Raw genomic sequence first — 11,211 nt, forward strand, 5'->3', positions numbered from 1 at the left:
TCTACATCCTCATTCATTCCCTGAGAAATGTTCAAACATGGAATATAACTAAATCATTTCAGACAAATATTGATAATCAACGAAACAAATAAGAAACATTAAATTATACACTGTATTTTATAAATCCTTGACTATATTTAGTATATCATAGTTTCGGAAAAAAAATATTACACTGGACGAGGCTGAAAGACGGAAGTACCTTATTAAAAAATGGCTGGGATTGAACTACTTTCAGATCAAGGTTTTCGTGCTGACGGTCGCAGGCCACACGAACTACGAAAAATTAGATGCAGAATGGGTGTCTTTCGGCAAGCTGACGGTTCAGCTTATATAGAACAAGGCAACACTAAAGTTCTGGCAACGGTATACGGACCACACGAGGTATTAACAAAGACACATAGTCCACCGTCCCAAACACGTGCTGGTATGAGTGGTGAATACACGTACATGTATGAGTACGGTCATGTCATTCCTATATTTGTCTGAAACGAAATGTTTTGGGTTCCATCCATCCATCCATCCGTCCTTTTGTTCAATTTCAGCCATGCCTGGGTCGAATATTTCCAAACTTGATCTGTACATATCTGATAACGAGCGATGCATGTGTTGGATTGTTTTGATTTGATCACAGTCCCTCAGGACTGTGATTTGATTCAATATGGCCAACTAGTACGTGAAAATGTTTTTTTAAATATAATTTAACTACCACGAAGACAACCTAATTGTATATACTGAAGATGCATTTCATTTTGTTTTTTTCGTTTTGATTAGGAAATCACCAGTTAATTTGACCGAGGTGGTGCCGGTAAATTTCACATGTTATTGTTAAATAATCACGAGTCCCCCAGGTGTATATTAAAAATTGGGCTGTCCCCTCTTATAAAAAGTACAAAATACGGTAGCCCCCCCCCCCCCCATGAAAAATTGTTTAAAGATTTAAATAAAAAAAGATTTACATTAATGAAACGTTGCATGCTTCCAGGTTCCAGGTCTTCTCCCTGACCTCATCACTACATATTAAGAAACTATTAAGTCATCAGTCTCTATTTCCTCTGCACTGTCAACGAGATCATCATCATCAGAGTCCTCTGGTCAGTTTCGTCAGTGTTGCACATTCTGGTATTTACAGTTTGTAAATGTTCAGTGATTTTATGTGTTTTTGATGTAATGTCATTGATGAGTTGCGTTTAATTTTTGCTGACCATGGCTTACCTGAAGAGGTTGTGTCTGATAATGGGCAACAGTTTACTTCTGTAGAGTTTGCGGAATTTATGAGTAAAAATGGCATAAAGCATACTTTGGTTCCACCTTATCACCCACAATCCAATGGGACAGCTGAGAGGTCAGTTAGAGTTGTGAAAGAAGCTTTATTGAAACAAGTTCTTTAATGTACAAGCAGTGTGTCTATGAAACATAGAATAGCAAATTTTCTGTTAATCAGAATTGATGGTGAAGCGGCGTTTAAGAACCAGGTTAAGTTTGATAAAACCTAATATTGCACAATTTGTAGAGAGTAAACAAGAGAAACAAAAGCAGTATAAGGATCTGAAATGTAAACGTGATAGATCTTTTGTTAAGTATGACAGACTATGTGTTCGAAATACTAGAGGTAATTCTAAAATAGATAAGTGGATTCCAGGTACTGTAATTAAAATTTGTGGACCACAAAGTTATATAGTTAGAACAGGTCATACAACTAGATATGTTCATACAGATCATTTAATTAAAGCACATGATTGTGTGAAAGGTGATATTGACGAGCAAGATGTAAGTGTTCCTGAGTTGCATGATTTTTCTGTTAATGAAAATGTAATTACTCTCCTGAATGTGTGACAACTTCACCAGTTTTAAGGAGATCTCAAAAGAGTAAGGAAACCTGTAGTCAAACTAGATCTGTGAGTTTATTGTTACTGTTCAATTTTTGAAGCAATTGTTAAAACTTATGTGAGTTGTATTCTTAACAGATTATATTCCCATTTTTAGGGGAAAGCAGTGTAATGTTTTGAAGGTTCTATTTGAGCATGATTACGTCATTGCTATTACCCAGAGTTCAATGCTAATAAACAGTAAGAGTGTTCCACCATTTTTGAATCATACGGACTGGTTCTTTTTACATTAGCCACTACTTGTCAATATATTACAATAGCCAACTGATTACTCACACATAGACAACTGAATACTCGCACACCCAACTGATTACTCACACATAGCCAACTGATTACTCACACATAGCCAACTGATTACTCGCACATAGACAACTATTTACTCGCACATAGCCAACTAATTACTCGCACATAGCCAACTGATTACACACACATAGCCAACTGATTACTCGCACATAGACAACTACTTACACGCACATAGCCAACTGATTACTCGCACATAGACAACTATTTACTTGCACATAGCCAACTGAATACTCGCACAGACAACTGCTTACTCACACATAGCCAACTGATTACTCGCACATAGACAACTACTTTCTCGCACATAGCCAACTAATTACTCGCACATAGCCAACTGATTACTCGCACATAGACAACTACCTACTCACACATAGCCAACTACTTGCACATAGCCAACTGAATACTCGCACATAGCCAACTGATTACTCACACATAGCCAACTGATTACTCGCACATAGACAACTACTTACTCGCACATAGACAACTACTTACTCGCACATAGACAACTCCTTACTCGCACATAGACAACTACTTACTCACACATAGACAACTGAATACTCACACACCCAACTGATTACTCGCACATAGACAACTACTTACTCACACATAGCCAACTGATTACTCGCACATAGACAATTACTTACTCACACATAGCCAACTGATTACTCGCACATAGCCAACTACTTACTTGCACTTAGCCAACTGAATACTTGCACATAGACAACTACTTACTCACACACCCAACTGATTACTCGCACATGGCCAACTGAATACTCATACACCCAACTGATTACTCTCACATAGCCAACTGAATACTCACACATAGCCAACTGATTACTCACACATAGCCAACTGATTACTCGCACATAGACAACTGATTACTCGCACATAGACAACTACTTACTCGCACATAGACAACTACTTACTTGCACATAGCCAACTGATTACTCGCACATAGACAACTGATTACTCGCACATAGACAACTACTTACTTGCACATAGCCAACTGATTACTCACACATAGACAACTACTTACTCGCACATAGCCAACTGAATACTCGCACATAGCCAACTGATTACTCACACATAGCCAACTGATTACTCACATATAGCCAACTGATTACTCGCACATAGCCAACTGATTACTCGCACATAGACAACTACTTACACATAGACAACTGAATACTCACAGAGCCAACTGATTACTCACACACCCAACTGATTACTCGCACATAGCCAACTGATTACTCACACATAACCAACTGATTACTCACACACCCAACTGATTACTTGCACATAGCCAACTGAATACTCACACCCAACTGATTACTCGCACATAGACAACTGGTTACTCACACAGCCAACTGATTACTCGCACATAGACAACTGATTACTCACACATAGCCAACTGATTACTCGCACACCCAACTGATTACTCGCACACCCAACTGATTACTCGCACACCCAACTGATTACTCGCACATGACAACTGATTACTCGCACATGGCCAACTGATTACTCACACATGGCCAACTGATTACTCACACATATCAACTAATTACTCGCATATAGCCAACTGAATACTCACACAGCCAACTGAATACTCACACATAGACAACTGAATACTCGCACATAGATAACTAATTACTCACATATAACCAACTGATTACTCACATATAACCAACTGATTAATCTGATGAGAATGCTGGTTGTTGTAGGTGTCAGTTTCTTATTGAGTTTATGACCAGGAGAGTGTTATCACGATTTCATTTTTAATCCTCATCGCTTCAATTATCTTGATTCCTGACAGATCACTGGTGGGCGTTCAAAAGCTCTTCATGACAAAGTTCTGTTGAATTGCCAATACAGTATGGCTACATTCAGTACGGGGGAGAGAAAAACAAGACCAAAAGGTGATCGACGGTCCCAAGAAATGTCAATGAATTTACGACGCACATTTCAGGCAGCTATTCTTACCCATTTATATCCCAGATCACAAATAGACATATATGTGCAGGTGAGATTTAATTGTTAAATTGCCAATATCCTTGAATAAATCAGCTGAACACAATCTTTATCCTAGAAGTTCAGGGTAATAATTTTATGTCTATACTATGTAATAAAAGTTGTGTCAATCTGATTGTTTATGGTTTCATGGTAAACATACTGGTTAAGAAGGTAGGGTTTTTAATTCCCCCCCCCCCCCCAAATGAGCTGTACTCCTAGGTTATAACATAATCACTACAGATACAACAGATATGGAAAATGGCGTCTAAGTTACAACTTAATGCTATTCAATTAACTATATGTAGAAGAAAACAAATGAAATGGTCTCAGCTAATTTGCATAAAAATATATTATTTTGAGCTTATTTGCATGAAATAAATGTTGAAATGTTTGACCCACAATAATGACTGTGGTTACTCAGCAATGTACAAGCTGACCCACAATAATGACTCTGGTTACTCAGCAATGTACAAGCTGACCCACAATAATGACTGTGGTTACTCAGCAATGTACAAGCTGACCCACAATAATGACTGTGGTTACTCAGCAATGTACAAGCTGATTTCATCCAAACTTGTAAACATCTTCCATAGTTGATTACTGATACCTTTTCTTTTATCACAGGTTCTACAATCTGATGGTGGCAACTATTGTGCATGTGTGAATGCTGCAACCTTAGCAGTGATAGATGCCGGTATTCCAATGCGAGACTACGTGTGTGCATGCACTTCTAGTCTCTTAGAAGACACTCCTGTTGTGGACATTAGTTATCTGGAAGAATCTGTCGGCAGCCCAGAAATGGTTGTTGCACTCTTACCAAAATCTGAACAGATCGTTCTTTTTCAACAGAATTCACGACTTCATGTTGACAATTTGGAGAAAGTTCTTGATATGGGAATTAAAGGCTGTACAGATGTTTATGGTATTTTGGATCAGTCTGTAAGAGAACATGTCACAGAGGTCTCGAATCTTATGATGTCAACATAATATCTGTTTTTTCTAAATGCCTTCAGTTACATGAAATTATTTTCTAGTTTTCAACCACTTCTTTCTGCCTCTTACAAAATACTTATTTCAATTGACATTTCTGATGGGATATAGTCTGCAATAAAGACTTGGGGACCAGTGTCTGTAATTGTACAATGGTTGATATCTGGGGCACATTTTGTTTGTGATTCATTTTCTGTGAATTTTATTCAATAAAACCTATAGGATCATCGTTTCTTGAAAAGCGAAACAGGCAATGGTAACTGAAGTTTGTTTATTTTGATTTCGCATACATGAACAAAGATTTTTCTTTGAAAAAATGTATCCTCAATGATATGCATAAACATGATTATATGCAAATTTTATAGCTATGACTATGCTACCGTTTGGATATAGACAATGTGAGGAAGGAGCTAGGCTGACATTTCCAGAACCATTTCCATAGCAACAGCACTTTTTAAGTTTCATGTAAATGTAAGACCTGCTCTTCATGAAGTGCATTTGAATATCAATGACTGCTTTCAAAAGACTTTACTGATTCTTATTTCAACCACAACAACCTTTTTATACCAACTCAAATGTTTTATAAATGCCTGTTCAGACAAAGTTCTAAATTTGGGATTATCATTTCTGGTTTCCATTTCTTGGACTGCATTGATTGCTAGCTACATGTCAAACATATGCATGTCAATCATTTTAAACATAAAAAATGTGCCTTAATTTATTCAGAACCATTTCTTGTGTAAATCTTTCTCGTTTATTTTTTGGAGCTAACATATGATGTGTCCAGAGACTGCAGTCCAGACACTTGTCTTCTTTGTATATGACCACCAGTTTGACCTCTATACCGACATGACATCATGACCACAGTTTGACCTCTATACCGACATGACATCATGACCACAGTTTGACCTATATACCGATATGACATGACCACCAGTGTGAAATCTATACCGATATGACATGACCACCAGTGTGACCTCTATACCGATATGACATGACCACCAGTGTGACTCTATTCCGAGATGACATGACCACCAGTGTGACCTCTATACTGATATGACATGACCACCAGTGTGACCTCTATACCGACATGACATGACCACCAGTGTGACCTCTATACCGATATGACATGACCGCCAGTGTGACCTCTATACTGATATGACATGACCACCAGTGTGACCTCTATACCGACATGACATGACCACAATGTGACCTCTATACCGATATGACATGACCACCAGTGTGACCGATATGACATGACCACCAGTGTGACCTCTACCAATATGACATGGCCACCAGTGTGACCTCTACCAATATGACATGACCACCAGTGTGACCTCTATACCGACATGACATGAACACCAGTGTGACCTCTATCGATATTACATGACCGCCAGAGTGACCTCTATACTGATTCGACATGACCGCCAGTGTGACCTCTATACCAATACGACATGATCACCAGTGTGACCTATATGACATGACCACCAGTGTGACCTCTACCGATATGACATGACCACCAGTGTGACCTCTATACTTATATGACATGACCAGCAGTGTGACCTCTATACCGATATGACATGACCACCAGTGTGACAGATATGACATGACCACCAGTGTGATCTCTACCGATGACATGGCCACCAGTGTGACCTCTACCAATATGACATGACCACCAGTGTGACCTCTATACCGACATGACATGACCGCCAGTGTGACCTCTATACTGATATGACATGACCACCAGTGTGACCTCTATACCGTCATGACAACATGACCACAGTGTGACCTCTATACCGATATGACATGACAACCTATACCGATATGACATGGCCACCAGTGTAACCTCTACCAATATGACATGGGCACCAGTGTGACCTCTATCGATATTACATGACCGCCAGAGTGACCTCTATACTGATTCGACATGGCCGCCAGTGTGACCTCTATACCAATACGACATGACCACCAGAGTGACCTCTATACCAATATGACATGACAACCGGTCTGACTTCTATACTGATATAACCAACAGTGTGACCTCTATACCGATATGACTTTACCACCAGTGTGACCTCTATACCGATATGACATGACCACCAGTGTGACCTCTATACGGATATGACATGACCACCAGTGTGACCGATATGACATGACCACCAGTGTGACCTCTACCGATATGACATGGCAACCAGTGTGACCTCTACTGATATGACATGACCACCAGTGTGACCTCTACCGATATGACATGGCCACCAGTGTGACCTCTACCAATATGACATGACCACCAGTGTGACCTCTATACCGACATGAAATGAACACCAGTGTGACCTCTATCGATATTACATGACCGCCAGAGTGACCTCTATACCAATACGACATGACCACCAGTGTGACCTATATGACATGACCACCAGTGTGACCTCTACCGATATGACATGACCACCAGTGTGACCTCTATACTTATATGACATGACCACCAGTGTGACCTCTATACCGATATGACATGACCACCAGTGTGACCGATATGACATGACCACCAGTGTGATCTCTACCGATATGACATGGCCACCAGTGTGACCTCTACCAATATGACATGACCACCAGTGTGACCTCTATACCGACATGACATGACCGCCAGTGTGACCTCTATACTGATATGACATGACCACCAGTGTGACCTCTATACCGTCATGACAACATGACCACAGTGTGACCTCTATACCGATATGACATGACAACCTATACCGATATGACATGGCCACCAGTGTGACCTCTACCAATATGACATGGGCACCAGTGTGACCTCTATCGATATCACATGACCGCCAGAGTGACCTCTATACTGATTCGACATGGCCGCCAGTGTGACCTCTATACCAATACGACATGACCACCAGAGTGACCTCTATACCAATATGACATGACAACCGGTCTGACTTCTATACTGATATAACCAACAGTGTGACCTCTATACCGATATGACTTTACCACCAGTGTGACCTCTATACCGATATGACATGACCACCAGTGTGACCTCTATACCGATATGACTTTACCACCAGTGTGACCTCTATACCGATATGACATGACCACCAGTGTGACCTCTATACCGATATGACATGACCACCAGTGTGACCTCTATACTGATATGACATGACCACCAGTGTGACCTCTATACCGATATGACATGACCACCAGTGTGACCGATATGACATGACCACCAGTGTGACCTCTACCGATATGACATGGCCACCAGTGTGACCTCTACCAATATGACATGACCACCAGTGTGACCTCTATACCGATATAACATGAGACCAGTGTGACATCTACCGATATGACATGACCACCAGTGTGACATCTATACCGATATGACATGACCACCAGTGTGACCTAGATACAGATATGACATGACCACCAGTGTGACCTCTATACCGATATGACATGACCACCAGTGTGACCTCTATACCGATATGACATGACCACCAGTGTGACCAATATGACATGACCGCCAGTGTGACCTATATACCGATATGACATGACCGCCAGTGTGACCTCTATACCGATATGACATGACCGCCAGTGTGACCTCTATACAGATATGACTTTACCACCGGTGTGACCTCTATATTGATATTACATGACCGCCAGAGTGACCTCTATACTGATTCGAAATGACCACCAGTGTGACTTCTATACAGATATGATATGACCACCATTGCGACCTCTATACCGATATGACATGACCACCAGTGTGACCTCTACCGATATGACATGGCCACCAGTGTGACCTCTACCAATATGACATGACCACCAGTGTGACCTCTATACCGACATGACATGAACACCAGTGTGACCTCTATCGATATTACATGACCACCTGAGTGACCTCTATACTGATTCAACATGACCGCCAGTGTGACCTCTATACCAATACGACATGACCACCAGTATGACCTCTATACCGATATGCCATGACCACCAGTGTGACCTCTATACCGATATGACATCATGACCACAGTGTGACCTCTATACCGATATGACATGACCACCAGTGTGAACTCTACCGATATGACATGGCCACCAGTGTGACCTCTTCCAATATGACACGACCACCAGTGTGACCTCTATACCGACATGACATGAACACCAGTGTGACCTCTTTCGATATTACATGACCACCAGTGTGACCTCTATACTGATTCGACATGACCGCCAGTGTGACCTCTATACCAATACGACCTGACCACCAGTGTGACCTCTATGCCGATGTGACATGACAACCGGTGTGACTTCTATACTGATATAACATGACCACCAGTGTGACCTCTATACTGATATAACTTTACCACCAGTGTGACCTCTATACTGATATGACATGACCACCAGTGTGGCCTCTACACCGATATGACTTTACCACCAGTGTGACCTCTATACCGATATGACATGACCACCAGTGTGAACTCTACCGATATGACATGGCCACCAGTGTGACCTCTTCCAATATGACACGACCACCAGTGTGACCTCTATACCGACATGACATGAACACCAGTGTGACCTCTTTCGATATTACATGACCACCAGTGTGACCTCTATACTGATTCGACATGACCGCCAGTGTGACCTCTATACCAATACGACCTGACCACCAGTGTGACCTCTATGCCGATGTGACATGACAACCGGTGTGACTTCTATACTGATATAACATGACCACCAGTGTGACCTCTATACTGATATAACTTTACCACCAGTGTGACCTCTATACTGATATGACATGACCACCAGTGTGGCCTCTACACCGATATGACATGACCACCAGTGTGACCTCTATAACGATATGACATGACCACCAGTGTGACCTCTATACCGATATGACATAACCGCCAGTGTGACCTATATACCAATATGACATGACCGCCAGTTTGACCTCTATACCGATATGACATGACCGCCAGTGTGACCTCAATACAGATATGACTTTACCACCTGTGTACTCTATATTGATATTACATGACCGCCAGAGTGACCTCTATACTGATTCGAAATGACCAACAGTGTGACCTCTATACAGATATGACATGACCACCATTGTGACCTCTATACCAATACGAGATGACCACCAGAGTGACCTCTATACCAATACGACCTGACCACCAGTGTGACCTCTATGCTGATGTGACATGACAACCGGTGTGACTTCTATACTGATATAACATAACCACCAGTGTGACCTCTATACTGATATGACTTTACCACCAGTGTGACCTCTATACCGATATGACATGACCACCAGTGTGGCCTCTATACCGATATGACATGACCGCCAGTGTGACCTCTATACTGATATGACATGACCACCAGTGTGACCTCTATACCGACATGACATCATGACCACAGTGTGACCTCTATACCGATATGACATGACCACCAGTGTGACCTCTATACCGATATGACATCATGACCACAGTGTGACCTCTATACCGATATGACATGACCACCAGTGTGACCTCTACCAATATGACATGGCCACCAGTGTGACCTCGATATAGATATGACATGACCACCAGTGTGACAGATATGACATGACCACCAGTGTGACCTCTACCGATATGACATGGCCACCAGTGTGACCTCGATATAGATATGACATGACCACCAGTGTGACCTCTACACCGATATGACATGACCACCAGTGTGACCTCTATAACGATATGACATGACCACCAGTGTGACCTCTATACCGATATGACATGACCGCCAGTGTGACCTATATACCAATATGACATGACCGCCAGTGTGACCTCTATACCGATATGACATGACCGCCAGTGTGACCTCTATAGATATATGACTTTACCACCGGTGTGACCTCTATATTGATATTACATGACCGCCAGAGTGACCTCTATACTGATTCGAAATGACCACCAGTGTGACCTCTATACAGATATGACATGATCACCAGTGTGACCTCTATACCGATATGACATGACCACCAGTGTGACCTCTACCGATATGA

General features: G+C 41.5%; 1 protein-coding gene across 1 annotated transcript; it reads left to right on the top strand.

Annotated features, from left to right (window-relative positions):
• Window positions 1-175: 175 nt before the first annotated feature.
• Window positions 176-5,430, top strand: LOC100368480 (exosome complex component RRP41-like). Its single transcript, XM_002736522.3, has 3 exons — window positions 176-381; window positions 3,997-4,203; window positions 4,818-5,430. The coding sequence occupies exons 1-3, from the start codon at window positions 211-213 to the stop codon at window positions 5,178-5,180; spliced, it is 741 nt and encodes a 246-aa protein (XP_002736568.1). The 5' UTR covers window positions 176-210; the 3' UTR covers window positions 5,181-5,430.
• Window positions 5,431-11,211: the final 5,781 nt, after the last annotated feature.

Source organism: Saccoglossus kowalevskii, chromosome 6 (assembly GCF_978046115.1).
Source record: "Saccoglossus kowalevskii chromosome 6, keSacKowa6.1, whole genome shotgun sequence".
NCBI classification, from domain to species: Eukaryota; Metazoa; Hemichordata; class Enteropneusta; family Harrimaniidae; genus Saccoglossus; species Saccoglossus kowalevskii.